Source organism: Squalius cephalus (genome assembly GCF_949319135.1).
Source record: "Squalius cephalus genome assembly, chromosome: 1".
Taxonomy (NCBI): domain Eukaryota; kingdom Metazoa; phylum Chordata; class Actinopteri; order Cypriniformes; family Leuciscidae; genus Squalius; species Squalius cephalus.
Window position 1 is genome coordinate 45,904,887 of NC_137122.1, and position 16,878 is coordinate 45,921,764.

The following is a 16,878-nucleotide window of genomic DNA, read 5'->3' on the forward strand; positions in this document are numbered from 1 at the left end:
CTCTGCCTAATGTGATACTGTGCTCTGATTGGTTTATTTCACGTTACGCCCAAACCACACCTATGAGTAATGTAGCTACTTCAGACCAACCCATTTTAGATTTGCGTCGGGCGTAAGAGTCATTTATCCCACCGGTATAATAGCTACAGCGCTCGAGATCCGCCCACAAAGTTACTTGCGTTTCACATTTGATACTTACGTTTCAGATCGTTAAAATAGGGTCCTAAGTCTTTTACTCAAGTCGTTTTGGAATTGGTGACTTGTAATTTGTAATGGAGTCATTTTATCTGTAACTTTACTCGAGTATGTTGTTCGGGTACTCTTTTTTTGCAGAGTATTAATGAATTAGATTAACCTAAAATGGTTATATTTTTACCTAGCCTGGCAAGCCAGACCTACATCAAGATGTTAGGTCTGGCAACTCACCATTGGCACGGCTCAATCCGAGGGGCGGGATAAACGGTTGTCTTTCAAATTCCCTCTTCACGCAATAGGATAGCGCTACAACCAACCAGAGCGTTTTCCCACCAGCGGAGCTAGTTGATAGATTAAACTTTTGCCGTATCTGGTCGGCAAAACTACGAACACATCTTCCTTTTTTAAGAATGACTTCAGTGCCGTGCTTTGTTCTTTTCTCAAAGAACAGCTTAACTCCAAGTCCTCCAGAGTCGCGGCCAAAGCCGATTCGAAAGACCGCTGTTCGCCCGCAGCAGCCGCCATTCTTTGTTTTCAAGTAGTAGCAGGGAATTCACGCAGAACCGTCACAACTCTGCCGTCATTATGTTAAGCCCGCCCACCGACTCTATACACGATTTGATTGGCCTGACTAGAGTTTGGTTTTTCCAGCTCGAAAGTCAACGGAGAGTTGCTAGACTACCCTGGCTGCAAAATAAATTTTGCTGCCGCTGGGGTGCGTCTAGATTTCTAGGCTAATTTTTACCATGAAGATGCTTACAATGTTTTTTTAATATAATTTATTTATTAAGCTTTTAATATCAGAACCAATCATCTTTGGTCTCTTCAGGTAGTGGGTGCTATGTTCAGACACACAGGCCGTCAGTACAGTCCGAACCCCTTGAGGACGTTCAGTGCATCATAATGAACATTCGCTCTGTCTTGCTCTTTCATCTTGTTTCTTTCACTGATGTCATTTCTTTCTCTGCTGCACGCCATTAGCTGTGCTGGAACAAACATGATATCTTGTGTATCCCACTTTGCAATTGGCTTTCTAAACACCCATCCCCATGGAGACCAAGCGTTAACGCCAGTGTCATTGTTGACGTATCTCAGGATTTGCTTTTGACACCTGTTGCTTCAAAATGAACAAATAGATTTCATTAACTGAGAGAACAAACAATATGTATTACACAGCCTGTGCACAGTATAAAAGCTCTATTTCAAGATGACTATTTGTGTCATTGTATCCACTATCTGTACAGGAAGTAGATGACTTGCACAGGGAGTTTGATAAATGCTCCAAAGTGGTTTGCTCCTCAGGAGAGAGGTCACATCCCAGTTTGTGGCTTTGTTTTTATGCCACAATGACGTTTGTGGAGTCTTTTCAAAAGTCACGCACAGCATCGACAGGTGAAAGAACGTTAGAGAGTCAACCGAGAGTGATTTCTCAGTTGAAAATTTGAAAGTGAATAGGTACGTTCACATGGACAATGACAAAGTGATTCATTTTTAACAATAGTTGGAGATTTGAGGAAACAGGCAAGTATATTTAAACATGATAGTCGTGCTCGGATCAGCACCAAACCAACCTGTCCGAGATCGCCTGAACGAGGTGGTATTGGCTGATTGAAAATGAACTCTGGAGCCGTTCAGTTGCGGTGAGAAAGCAATGCGTCCCATTGGACCAGTGAACCAAGTGGTATCATAATTTATAATAAAAGTGTGTAAAGATAGCTTCAGATAAAGCCACAATAAGCCCATTGAGCAAACTGGCCAATCCATCTTGATGAGTGGAATCCCAGAATATAAGCAGGTGCACTTTGATTAATGAGAGGACAGTTTTACTCACATGTGACTTGCAAAAACACTTTTTGGTACACTTTGAAATGTTGCCTTGTGAAAGCGATCTGAACCATGAAGAAAATGCAACATTGTAACATTTTAAGTCTCTGTTTTGGAACAAAGTCTACAGGTCTGTAAATGCCTTAGGGCTGGTTCTAACAGAACACGTTTTTCCATTCCACTGCACCACTTTTCCATTGTTTTTCTATGTAAATGTGCTAGACGGATGTGTTTGACCGTTGCACTTGGGTCTCGTGTCTTTTTCAGCGTCTCGTGCATGAAATGGCATTCTAAAAACGTGGCTGAAACTTATAAAACGTATCTCAAGACTTTTTTGCCCCATTCCACTGCCAGCGTCTTTTTCAAAGCAAAAAAGCGTTCTGTGTGAATGGTCCCTTACAGTACATTTACTCCAGGGACAATCCTTGTAGAGCAACCTGGAGTAAAGTCATAATGGATAAAAAGTCATGGCTTGTTGAGAAGAGGCAGGAAACCCTCCTAGCAATGAACACTACAACGACTTGGCAACAAAGAGCGATTTGATTGCTACTATGTATATAGAGCTTAACCCAGTTTTTCTCTATTTTTGTTTCCTTCAGGTTCTTCACAGACCTATCAGTCCTCTGTGCCCAACTACTCACAGTACTCACACCCTGATGTTCTGTCCTATCTGCCAAATCAGATGTCTGCCATGCCCCCTCAGTTCACCAAACCACCTTACGTTCAGAACACCCACTTCGCCTACCCCTACCAAATGGATCACGCCTCCCTCAACCCAAGTCCACTCACCCGTGTCCCCAGCAACCCAAACTTCTCCTCCTCCTCTTCGTCCTCTTCTGTTGTTTCACCAGTTCAGCAGTACGAGATGGCTCCTCAAGCAGAAACCAACAATCTGCCACTTCCAGTTGCCCCTCCACCTGGTTCGCAACCTGCAGGCATGTGGCCATCGCCATCCCAGCAGCCATTTATTTCCCTAGCCAATGTTCTTTCTCTAGCTATGAACTTTGCACAGTCCATTATACCCGCTGGATCCATCCCTCAAGGTTTTCATCCGCAAATGACCCCTCAACCAGGGTATGGCCCCATGTATCCAGCTCAGCATGCAAGCATGAGCAATGCCGATGCTCCATACCACCAGGGGGTAATGAGTGGACAGTATATGGATATGTACCAATACCCTGATGCTCATACGCAGATTCCGGCACCAGTTCCTGAACCTCAAGAAGGGAGCCAAATACCAGTAGTCTCACTTGGGGAGCCAAGAACATGCACAACTCCTGAGATTAAACAGACAATTCCCACAAACTCAAGCTCTTCTCCAGTGTCCAGAAGTAGCCCACTTGTGGAAAGCCAGTCTAATCTCATAGGACAGCTCAGAGAGCGGACAGACAGTTCAGCATCAAGCACCCGCACCCCCTCAAGCACAAGCTCACCAGCATCCTCCACATCTACCAGCCCACAAAACACTGTGAGTGTTTGAAATAACATACACAAACAACTTTTTCATAAACGGATAGTTCAGACAAAAATTAAACTTCTGAGGCATTATCGAACATGCCAAACCTGTATGATTTTTTCTTCTTCTATGGAACACAAAAGGAAAAATATTGCAGAATCTTCCGTCTGCTCACAAATATTCAAACTTAGATCATCACGTTCAGTTAACAGACTCATTACGAGATGTTATTGATGTTTTTAATGAGCCAAGTTCTTAACAATATAAAACAACTTAAATATCGATCTGTTTCTTAAACAAAACTATCGTATGTCTTCAGAACAATTGGAATGTAGCCATATGGAATATATTTAGGTAAATTATTTTGAACATTCTGTAATAGAGAAAGACGTTTCCATTTGTGTTCCACTCAAGTCTTTCAAGTTTGAAACAACATGAGGGTGAGAAACAATGTAAAAAGTTTTTCGGGTGAACTATCATTTAAAAGTCATCTAAAGCCAAACCTGTTCTTCTACTGATGTGTAACATTTAAACAAAGACACAAGACACAATAAGTTCTTTTTAGTGTTTCTGTCAATATACATATGATGGTGTACTCTTAAGTGAAACATTGCTCTCTGTCATCTTTGTTAGCATACTCAGACAAACCTGTTCTGAGCATGAAAATTATTTGACATGGGTGTTGCCTGTTATTATACTGTATGTCTGAAAGCACCTGTAGAAGGACTTCTGGGGTTGACACTTTTATTAATGTTTTTCAACTTGTTTTAAAAGGTGTCCTCGCCTGTCCCAAGGTCCTCCCCCTCTTTATCCATATCTCTGGCAGTGTCTGAAACAAATACCATTGCAGCCAAATCCAGACTCTCGCCTATATCTGAAGGTGAGTGGCAATCTTCCATTTGTGAAACACACACACTCACACCCTTAAATAAGTTCACACCCTAGTTTCCATGTACGCAAAGACAGAAGTTGTCTGTTTTTTACTGTATTTTCTATCAAACAAATGCATCCTTGGTGAGCATAATAGACTTATTTAAAAAACATAAAAAAAAAAATCTTAGACCCAAAACTTTGAGCAGTAGTCCTCTCTAAAGGTAAGGTTTTTGCTGACTTTCTGAAAATAAACATGCCCTGTAACACCTCTAGCAAAATATCTGACAGGAATTATCATATGGTTGTGATAGAATGATGATTGTGAAAGCCATACAAAAATGTTGGTTTTGTTGCAATATTCTGCTCAGGTTTATTTCCATGTCTTGTCAACTCCAATTCCTAAAATGTCAAATTGTGTTGCCAGTGGCTAACATGAAAACACACAGCTGCCATCTATTGACTGTAAGAGCTCACTGCATACTTAGCACATTGTTCAGTTAGTTTTGATAAGTTTTATACCCCTTATTACCACTCACATTGCGATTAGAAAATGTAAAAATCTAGTTTTTGATTGTCTTGCTGTTATAACATGTTCACTGTCCATACTGTAATTAAAAAATATCCTTGTCTCCTTGTTTTCAGAGAAAAAGTCTATTGTCACAGTGGGACGGTTCCATGTCAGTCCAAGCAAGGAGATTCCCATTCCAACTCTCAGCCCGACGCAAACTCCCACCCCTACAGCTTCGCCAACATCCATGCCGACTCAAACATGTCCTATAAAAGTTCCCCAAACCACGCCCCCCGCACACAACAGCCAATCAGACAGCAGCACAGACGTACAGGCGGAACCCGAAAGCAGTCCCAGCTCTCTGAATGAATCACCACCACTTACCAAACGGCCTAGTGAGACTTTGTGCTGCTCAGAGAGTGCCCCCTTGTGGACTGGAGAAACTAAAACCCCGGACAGAAAAGTTGTAGAACCAGGCGAGGGGCGTGGAGGTGAAGAAGAGGAGGAGGTGGAGGAGGAGACAGAAAGGAGGCGGAGGAGGATAAGTGTGAGTTTGCTGGACAGTTCAGCAGGGAGCCCTCAGTTCAATCTAAATCAGCCTTGGATGAGCTACACGCGCAGCACATCATACGCCAGCAGCGACGAGACAGAGAGTGAAGACGAGGGAATGTATGAGGAGCTACAGGAACTCAGAGAGAGGTGAGCCTATAGTGTTTCGTGGGTTGCTTGTGGCTATTTAACAATCCCTCAGGTCTTTATACATTATGAAGAGTTTAATCAAACTCCAACAGTGTGCCTCAGCATGATGTAAAACAGCAAACTCTTTATAATTTAGAATTTCTAATAATCATTGTCCTTTATAGGTTTAATCCCAAATCATTTCAATCAATTTTTGAACGTGTCCAAACGTGTTCAGTGCTGTGAAAAGTTTTCAATTATGCCGTCTGCAGGTGTGGAAAAAGTCTTTGCTTTGTTTTATTGACGAATGAATCAAAAGTGGGGCTTTTTTGTACACATGGGCCTTGCTATGTTTGGCAAAAACCAAACCCTGCATTTCATATGAAGAACCTCATACCAACAAGCATTTTGGTGGTAGTTTGATGGTATGGAGATGTTTTGCTGCATCAGGACCTGAACGCCTTGCCATCATTGAAGAACTAAGAATAAATTTAGAACTAAAGAATTTTTTTGCGTGTAAATCCTATAAATGCATAACAGTTTTACATCAGTTATATTATTTTGGTTAAATATCTGATGACATACAGTGTAAAAATATGCAAAAATACAGGAATTCAGAAAAACTATTTCTATATCCTATGATATATTGGTGAATGAGATGTACTAGGTTATCAGTAATCTAATGTTTATTTTAAATAATTATTCAAATAATTAAATTCATGGACTGATTAATCATCTGTGAATTAACTGATTGTGTGATAAAGTTTAAAAAGCACTGCCTTGAGAATGTTGTCTTCTTATCCTGTTCCTCGTCATTTCTCTCTCCTTCCCCCTCTTTCTCAGACATGTGGCAGAGGTGCAGGCTCTCCAAACCTCTCAAAAGCTAGAGATTGAGGAGCTCTACAAACGGATGGGTAAAGTGCCCCCTCCGGGAATCGTGTCCCCAGCGGCCATGTTGTCCAGTCGCCAGCGCCGCCTGTCTAAGAGCGGAGGGTACCCTACCTCTCGCCGAAATAGCTTGCAAAGACTGGACATACTGCCACCTACAGGTACCATAGGTGAACTTACAAAGTTTTTTTTATTGCTTTAAACCACATTTCAACATGGAACTGCATTCATAACCTATTTATCCTTTAATAATGTGAAACTGGACTTTATTGTTTCCATGGGGAATTGATTGGATCATGAAAAGTGGGCGCTACATGCCAAAATGAAGTCAAGTTGTTGATGAGGTTGAAAAATAAGAGGGCTCGATGATGTCAACTGAAAAGAATAGTTGTTTCAGAAATTACATTTTGAATAAATATTTCTTTGGCATTTGGGGTGTACAAAATATCCGTACCATACTAATAATCAGCCGACAGCTGCGATATTATCAATAAACTTTTTATTATTTGGCATCAGCAGACATTGGATGTTTATTGGCTGATACTTGATATATACTGGACATTCAAAATTTCAAAATTAAGTTCATCGTCTAGCTGTGACTTAAATGGGTAACGATAGATTATGGCCCGAAGATTTAACCCGTTAAGTGCATCTCTTAAATAACGTTTTCCCTTTAAGAGCATGTCAGAGTGAGTTGATGTGTGCACTTAATGATACTTGGAAAAATACAATGACCTTTATTATGGTTACTTTGAAATGTGCATGTCTGTTTCAGACTCACACGAATGCAAAGTAATATATATTTATTATAATAGCCATTCATTGGTTATAGATGAAGGCATATATGGCAGTAACTCATACATGTGCTATTGTAATTTCCTCAAACACACTTCAGGTATCATACGGAAGAACTCAGTGAGCGGCAGCAGCAGTGGTTCACAGGAGAGGACTAGTAAAGGAGTGACCTTTGCCACTGATTACGCCAGAATTGTGAGTGCATCCACAGACCTTCTATTTGCTTTCATTGATTATTACTTTTCTGCACCTTCTGTATCTTTTTTTGTTTGTTTGTTCTTTACCCCCTCTAATGGAATTCTCACTTTAGATGCACTGACCTTCCTTTTTTATCTTTCCAACAGTGATTTCCTTTGCAAAGGAGCTCTTTGGCCCCTATCCTGCTTTCCTTATGGATTGAAGTGACAACATTGCTTCCTCAAGCAAATGCCAATGTGCGTGAGCACATGTTTGTAGTATCAAGTGTGTGTTCTTCAAAGGCTGTGATGTGAATATTTATACCTCTGCTTGGTGTTTGCTTACCTTTCTGAAGAGACAGGGCATTTGTAAGCACAGACTTTATATATGAAACGTGTTTAAAGATTCAAAGTTGCTGATCTCAGCACAGATTTATGGAGAAATGCCCACTCACTTTCAGCTATAGCATCCCCGGTGGTTGAATGTATGAATTGCAAATGTTTTTCCATTTATTAGGCAGTCCATGTGGTTGCTCTTTTCTCTATAATTTTGTCCATATTGCATTAATTATAGCTCAGCTAGTCAGTTCATATTTATTTTCAAACTCCCAGTCAGTCATAAATACCTGAACGAATCGGTTCTGTAAACAATTGAACTTTTTTCCTTTTGTAAAAATGCAATGCAATTGAACGCATGCAGTCCTTTTAAGAACTTTTAGGCCTCACTGTAGGTTTGCTTTTACATAAAACAGTATCATGTATATATTTGACAAATTGTAAAAACTTTCATCATGGATTACAGTTCAAATGTGACTTTGTTGCTGAAATATTTTGCACACACACCAATTGCACAAAATAGTTTTTTTTAATTCCATAACTCGCAGTATTGACAATGAATTTATTTCTCTTTTTTGATAGAGAACTCTGATGCCTCAAATCTCTCTAAGATTAGTGGATCCACATTATAAAACAACAATGCAGAATGCAAGTGTTTTATCTATATTTAGAGCTGGAACCACTTAGTTCTGAAATCATTGTAATATTTAAATGAGGATATAAAAGCATTTTTAATGTGCTTGTCAATCAAATCTCATTTAGATCATGCACAAAAGTGCAAGAAATGGATTTCTGGATGGTATCAATCTAACCAAAGTAGCTAAATCCAAATTTTAGAGAACATATTGGACAATCACCGTTGCAGTTCATTGAATACCCATACTGCCATTTGTTTTCTAAATTATAACTTGTAATTATACATTTAGTTTAAATTTTAGTTGGTTCCGATTAAGAATTTAATTCCTCCCAATATTAAGACCCATCATATAGTGAATTTGCTTTGAAACTCTTCTGTCTTAATGCTTTTCCTTTTGTTATGCATATCTTAATAATTAATAGAGTGTGAAATGAAGATGTTAACTCATGTTTTCATAATTGAAAGAAGAAATATAAGCAAACAACTGACACATCACACTTTTCTGCAAGGCATTTGCCAGTATATGATCTGTATAGGACATGTATGAATTGCAGCATGTCTAGGATTATATTTCACTGCCCATGCAGCGATTTTATGCTAATATATTAGTGTGAAGACAAACAGAAACTATTGATAACTGAGAAACTGTGAAGTTTGAACAATTGTTGCCTTAAAGTGTCTGCGTTTGATGGGACAGCAGGTGTGTTCTACTGCATAGCAAGAGAAGATTTATATAGATATATTTAGATAAAGAGAAAAGCTGTATTATATTATGTGGAAAAAAATGTTGTACTGCCATGCAGATTGTGCCTCTTTTTTTATTACTCTGATTCCTGTATGAAACATGATTGTTGTAAATGTACAAACAAATAATGATTCACAAACAACCAAATGTTTCCTGAGATTAAAACTTTATGAACGTGTCATATAAACTGGGGTCCAAAGGTCAGATCACTAGTAGAAATGCATATTTTTGCATACTTTTCCTATTCCAATGCATACTTTTCCAATTTCTTAAAACATGTTTCAAAGTTAAAAATTAAATTATCTTATCATCAGCATAACAATATAGTTAAAAAGTACAGTTTATAGGGTATTTGCTAGCCTGACGTCGTTGGGCTGTGATTATGGGGCGTGTTTCAACCGAATCAGGAAGGAAAAGCCTCTGCACTCAATTGGATAGACCTACAACCAATCAGAGCAACGGAGTAAGTGACGTATGTTTTTCATTCATGTTTACGATCGACAAATGCCTTGATTGCGGTTCTCTGTTCCTCTTTTAAAATTAATGCGCTGTCGATATCTTCTATAACAGACGCGATGGCGGAATCTACACATGATGTTTCATAAACAAAGTTCGGGAGGAGCATGTTCAAATAATCAATCCAATCAACTTGTCATCAAACAATTACCATGTCTACCCTATCAGCATGAGAGGAAGCATATTATTCACTCTGTCAACTCACCTAACATTCCTTGACAGTTTTCAGCATCCCTCCACTCACTCTTGGCCTGTTCTTCCACAGCCTGGAAGGGGGGAGTACTTTGGGTTCGGGCCGAATACCGATCCCGGAGCCCTCTCCTCGTACAGCATGCCAAATATGCATTTATTCTATCTGACTTATTTGTAAGTGTGAACTCGTGAAATCATACTCGGTTACCTAATGTAACCTCGGTTCTCTCTAGAAGAGGGAACGAGTATTGCGTAAGTTGCTGACGCTACGGGTAAAGTCATCTTTTCTCAAGATATGAAGCCAAAAAATTATCCTTAATTTTTATAATATTGTCAACGCAGTGCAGCAGCACGCAGACCTAGAGCAGGCTATCTAGTGTGCTCATTGGCTGCTCTGCGGCAACTGCAGCAGCCTACCACTGAGCCTGGCGTGACGTCACGCCCAATGATGGCGCGCGCGCCCTCACGCGTCACAGCCCGCCAAAAGGGGAGTGGCTTAGTGTATATAAGGAAGGGCTCGGGGGCTGCTACCCTGGTTTTCGTCGACTGAAGCGAAATGAGCTCGTGGCGCGAGCACGGCGGGTTACGCAATACTCGTTCCCTCTTCTAGAGAGAACCGAGGTTAGGTAACCGAGTACGTTCTCTTACGAGAGGTTCTCTCGTATTGTGTAAGTTGCTTATGCTACGGGAACCACCTTGTCAACGCCGTGCGCGCCCAGCATCCACAGCATGAGTCCCAGGGGAAGCCCAGGGAACACAAATAAGTGGGAATCAGGCGGCCAACAGAGTGGCCAGCACATGTACATAAGCACACAGTAGGGGGTGCAGAACGGCCCAGTCGTTGAGCGTGAGGTATTTCAGATCCACAGTTTCTATAGGTTCGAAGGGATGAGCTTTCAGGGCCTCCAGGACCAGAGAAAGATCCCAAATAGGAACCGACGGGGGCCGCGGGGGATTTATCCTCCTGGCTCCTCTGAGGAAGCGGATGATGAACTCGTTCCTTCCTATTGCGCGGCCGTGCGTCGAGTCAGCGAAAGCTGCAATGGCCTTAACATACACTTTGAGCGTGGAGGGGGACCTGCCCATGTCCAGCAGCTCTTGAAGGAAGCAAAGCACCCACGAAACCCCACAAGTTTGTGGGTCTAAATTTTTGATGGTGCACCATTTATTAAACACAGACCATTTAGACGTGTAGAGCCGTCTCGTAGAGGGAGCTCTAGACTGTGTGATCGTTTTCACAACCCCTTTTGGCAAGTCAACGGGTATCCGTTGATTATCCATACATGCAGAGACCAGCGCTCTGGATGAGGATGCCAGATCGAGCCGCGGGCTTGAGAGAGGAGGTCTCTTCTCACCAGGATCGGCCATGGGGCTGAGTCTGCCAGCCGCATTAACTCCGGGAACCACGTTTGGTTCTCCCAGTGCGGGGCTATAAGGAGCACCGAGTGGCACGTTTCCCTGATTCTCCTGATGACCTGTGGCAACAGTGAGATCGGGGGGAAAGCGTACAGCGGGCCGCTGGGCCAGGCTTGGGCCAGCGCATCCTCGCTCTTTGAAAAGAACCTTGGGCAGTGAGCGTTGTCTTTTGACGCAAAGAGGTCGACTTTCGCTTTGCCGAAAAGGCGCCACAGTAACTGGACTGTCTGGGGATGCAAAGACCATTCCCCCGGGGGAACATTGTCTCTGGACAGTCTGTCTGGACCATCGTTCAGGTGACCAGGTACGTGCGCGGCTCTCAGCGAGTGCAGTGAGTGCTGAGCCCAAACAAGGAGGCGTCCCGCCAGGGTGCAGAGAATTTTGGATCTGACACCGCCCTGACGGTTCACGTAGGACACCACTGACGTATTGTCCGTGCGGACTAGTACATGGTGATCCCGCAGGTATGGGAGGAAGTGCTTCAACGCATTCTCGATCGCCATCATCTCTAGACAGTTTATGTGAAGGCGTTTCTCCCGGTCTGACCAGAGGCCATAGACTGATCTGCCCTCGAAGAGAGCCCCCCAACCTAGGTTGGAGGCGTCTGTCGAGACAACTTTCTGGTGCGAGACAACTCCCATTGTCACTCCCGTCTGGTACCATTCGGCCGCCAACCAGGGCTGCAGGGCTGAAACGCAGCCCTGATTCACACTGATTCGTGAGCCGCCGGCAGTCCAGGCTCGGTGAGGCACTCGTGCTTTCAGCCAGCGTTGTAGCGGGCGCATGCGCAGTAAGCCCAGCTGGAGCACTGCTGCAGCTGAGGCCATGTGGCCCAACATTTTCTGAAACGTTTTCAGTGGAACCCGACTGCCCGTCTGGCCGTCATAGCCACCGAGTCCAGTTCTATTCCCAGAAAAGAAATTGACTGACGGGGCAGTAATGAGCTCTTGGTCCAGTTGACCGAGAGACCCAGGCTTTCCAGATGGCTGAGAAGCGCTGTTCTGTGAGATATAAGCTCTCTCTCTGACTGCGCTAGTATCAGCCAATCGTCCAAATAGTTCAATAGTTCGCAGTATTCGCAGCCTCCCGAAGACAGAGCGAGGGCTGCGTGGTCTCGTCCCAGGCAGAGAGCGCAGATCACATGGCGGTCTCTGTCGCTGAGCTGGGCTCGGCAAGAGCCACAGGAAATACAAGGCATTTTGAAACAAACGCTCTTTTAGGAGAAGTGTGTCGTGGCGGCGAGCACACAAGGAAGCACAGCAAAAAAGGATACTGTCGCTGGATAGCGAAGCAGGCACGGATGGCTGAAGGCGGCGAAGACGACCGGCTTCCTCAGACTCTATCCTCGGCTTGCTGATTGCTTGCTTCGACGGCAGCTTCTCTCGTAGTCCAGCGATGCGGAGAGCTTCGCTGAAGAGACAAAAATCAGGGTAGCAGCCCCCGAGCCCTTCCTTATATATGCTAAGCCACTCCCCTTTTGGCGGGCTGTGACGCGTGAGGGCGCGACGTCACGCCAGGCTCAGTGGTAGGCTGCTGCAGTTGCCGCAGAGCAGCCAATGAGCACGCTAGATAGCCTGCTCTAGGTCTGCGTGCTGCTGCACTGCGTTGACAATATTATAAAAATTAAGGATAATTTTTTGGCTTCATATCTCGAGAAAAGATGACTTTACCTGTAGCGTAAGTAACTTACGCAATACGAGAGAACCTCTCGTAAGAGAACTCAATTCTCCAGCGGTAGTCATCTTTGTTGTAAACGAATTCAACCTTTGGTGACGTGGATGATTACGTTACTGTTGATCATCTGTCCATCATCGTATAAAGCCCGCCCTGACAATTTGATTGGTCCGAATAGCTTTTGTTCGAGCATAATAGCTCCACAACGGATATACAAGTCCAGATCGAACTTCCCGACCTAAAAATGTTGTGGGCGGGGCTAAGTTCGGCTGGCATCCAGGCTATAGCTAGGTATTTGCAGGAATTCACTTTATCACAATTATGCTTAATGGATTAGTGATCCAGAAATAGTGCAGAAATTTTTTTAATTCAGTTTTAGATCATACTGTAGCTTTTTTTAAATAATAATAATAAATGCTAAAAAACTTTATTTCCAGGTTTAAAGAGATAGTTCACCCAAAAACGAAAATTTGCTGTTAATGTACTCACCCTCAGGTCATCCAAGATGTGTCATCCCGTGTTCCTTCTTTGGTGATTCATTCAACGCAATTCAACGGGCTACTGTAAAAAAATATACAAAATACAAAATTAACATCAGTCAGTGGCTCCTGACGTCATAATGCGACAGGAAGCTCGCGCTCCAGGACGAGTCAGGACAGTTTGCCGAGGCTGTGGGTTACAGGTAATAATGTTGTAAATAATGTTCAGTTTCTTGCACAGAACGATCGTTTCGTTTCATAAGACCTCAATGTATCGTCAGGAGCAATGAATATAATTTAATTTAGCCTGTATATGTATTTTTTTTACTCTTAAAGTGACCGTTGACGTACATTATTTGAATCACCACCTACAAATCTTCTTTTCTGTTCAACTGAAGAAGAAAAAAAAAGTCACCTACATCTTGGATGGCCTGAGGGTGAGTAAACTAACAGCACATTTCCATTTTTGGGTGAACTATTCCTTTAAGATGAAACCAATATATTTGCATCCATTTTTCTTTTTTTATTCTTGAAAAAATCCGAACAGAAATGTTCTTCTTGCATGGACGTTGAGCATCTGTTATTTATAACTGCACGCATTCCCCAGATAGATCTCAGGCTCAGTCTCAACGTCCAAAAACATCATCTGTAGGCCTACTGACCCTTCTCCTGCTGGAAGATATTTTTAGTACCCTATTGTTCCATAAACTAAGTTGATTCAGGTCATCAACACATTGTGTAGCCTAGCTTATACTTACTGCAAGACGGCCAAAGAGCATTAAACCAAAAACCAGCTCCATCGACACCATTGGGGACTCGATCGTTGCCTGTAGATTGTTCCTTCTTTGATTAGTGAACCAGTTTTACAGTATGGTCGGATGTTGGGCATATCATCATGTAATGGTGTGCTGTGAATATGTCATTGTTTGGAAATGAGTCTTCTTGCTGCTCTGTTTATTGTTTCAAACAGTCGTATTGGCCAAAGCACAACCATAAAGAAGAAAAATGAATACTATTTCTATTTATCCAGCAGAAGGGAATGACTGGGGGTAATGAAGTCATGCGTTAGTGGATTGTTGCATCAATATAGAAATATGTGTAGGGAAAAAAACATTTGTAAAGAACAAAACTGTAGTTGAACTTGGGTTTGCTTTCACCTCACGGCCACTAGAGGTCAGTAGAGACTCTTTTCCGTCTTAAATTAGATCACATGGCAAATGTAGGCTGTCAGTCACTGCATCCCAATTTGCATAATAAATAAATAGTATGCGAGATAAGAATTAGTAACAAAAAACGGTACGTAGACATTTGGATGACAAAGGTGCCCAGATGGATTATTGGAACAATACTTCTTTTGTGTGTCAAATATTACCCACAACCCCTTGCACTAAGATGTGAGCATGTGGCAGTTTTCAATGCTCTTTAGTCAGGGTAGATGTCATATTAAATTTTTTCATGCATGAAAATGAGGTGGTGAGAGGTTTCTTTTTTTTTCACGTACTGAAATTAGACACGATAACTAAAAGTCGCTTGTTAGTAAGTTGTTTAGTAATTTGGTTGTTGAACTAATGCTGAAGAAAAGTAAAAAAAAAAAAAAATAGATGAAAAACTTAAACTAAAGCATAAATATTAGATAAATTAACTAACTGAAATAAGTTTAAATTGAAATACTGAAATATTTTTTTTTTATAATTTATTTTAAATTTACAATAATTTATTAAAAATGACAATGCAATTATACTAAAATTAAACTGAAATGCTAATTTAAATATTAATAAAACACTGTTGTGACTGATAGCCTATTTTTTATTAGTGTTTTTCACAACTACATCTATGCCTTATCTTTTCATTAAAGTACGGCATATTTACATACTGTCAAACCAAAATTTATTCAGACACTTTCAACATTACTCACATTATCACAGTTTATTCGCTATAGTTTCGAAAATGGTAATAAAATATGACAAGAACTCGGAGTTATCAAATCAGTTGGTATTTCACTGGTTTTGGCCATCCTTCTGTTAGACTGTCTCACAAATGAATTAGGTTGAATAGCTGTCAGCTGTTAAATTATAGTACACAATTAGATAATACCAATTTAGGTCAACCAATTACCAAGCAATGCTTAATTTTGTTCAGTCTGTGGTGTAAAAAGGTCACATTAGCAATTAAAGAAAAAACACTTAAGCAAAACATGGTCAGGTCAAAGTGTCTGAATAATTTTTGGTCCTAAATGTTTAGAAATTTTACTGGTAGTCCACTGTATATATGTATAAGAATTTGTGTGTATAATATGTCACAGTTTACTTTATTTTGCTATCCTCACTTACATAAATGAACTATAATGTACTACACCCACTAGTAAAAAAATATAACAAATTATATCTGGTGTCTGAATAATTTTTGGTTTGACTGTATATGAATAATTTGAAGCGTATTGTATGTATTCTACACAGTGAAAATAGCCTGTATTTGACCGAAATTCCAGAATCATCAGTAAGCTGACTAACCTTTAGATAACGTGGTGAATGTTTATTATGGTTGTCAATGAATGGGATGCTAAATATCATTTTGGCTTTAATAAGATTTTCCCAATTAATAGGCAAGAATAAAAATGGTGTCCTCCACGGTTCCTGTTCTTTCCGACAACAAAGCACTTGAATGTGACAAGCTCGTATTCATGACTTCAGAAGGGAAGTGGGAAATTTCTGATAGCACATGAAGGCTGCATAAGACACAATTTTCTGATGTTGCAGAATGTCCTTATAATACTCGCTCTAAACTTACTACTCACTTATAAGTATATACTTTCACCAGTAAAGTACATACTTTAAGTGCGTACATAGTATATTGAGATGCAGCCAATGACATTGCTGACATGTTAATAGTTATACAGTTTAAAATAATAACCCTGATGCAGTTACACAGGGTTTGTCTGCATTCTGAATGGGAAGTGTGGTGTGAGGTGAGGAGGTAACCTAAGATGATAGTACATTTTTTCTAGCAATATATTGAACAGCTATGTAATGGACCTGCACGATTAATCGTTAAAAGATTTGCTATCTCGATTCAAACACCCACATGATTTCATTCCTAAATGACAACGATTCATCTGTGTCTTTTAAACCTTTGACAGAATCACACCGGAACATTGAAATCTGTGTTCGCACTGACACTGACTCAGATAAAGCAGTTGTTATTTAAATATGTAGCCCCGCCCCTTTACAGCGCTGCACTCCTTGTGTTCTGTCTTACGGTTTGTATTTCCACAGCATCTTCGTAAGATCTTACGGATTTTTAAACGAACCGCTCTTTTAAAATCTTCCAGGTCTGCTGACATATGTTATGACATCCACTTAAAACATTACTATGCTCATGATAACTTTCATTAACTCTACAATGAGTAAATCCACTTCACCAGCTAATTTCTCTTCGACAGCGATGCCATAGAAATATACAGATCTCTTTGCAACCACACATTATCGTTATT

The 16,878-nt window shown here is 41.1% G+C and overlaps 1 protein-coding gene across 2 annotated transcripts in view; it reads left to right on the plus strand.

The window, feature by feature from the left end:
* wnk4b (WNK lysine deficient protein kinase 4b) overlaps window positions 1-9,325 on the plus strand; it is a 55,419-nt gene extending 46,094 nt beyond the window's left edge. Inside the window, exons 15-20 of one of the 2 annotated variants that reach the window (XM_079868218.1) lie at window positions 2,619-3,487; window positions 4,250-4,355; window positions 4,991-5,555; window positions 6,378-6,583; window positions 7,318-7,412; window positions 7,562-9,325. In XM_079868218.1, coding sequence (XP_079724344.1) covers window positions 2,619-3,487; window positions 4,250-4,355; window positions 4,991-5,555; window positions 6,378-6,583; window positions 7,318-7,412; window positions 7,562-7,564 — 1,844 coding nt within the window. In that variant the 3' untranslated portion in view covers window positions 7,565-9,325. Of the gene's footprint in view, window positions 1-2,618; window positions 3,488-4,249; window positions 4,356-4,990; window positions 5,556-6,377; window positions 6,593-7,317; window positions 7,413-7,561 lie in introns of both variants that reach the window. The other variant, XM_079868217.1, reaches the window with a different exon arrangement.
* Window positions 9,326-16,878: the final 7,553 nt, after the last annotated feature.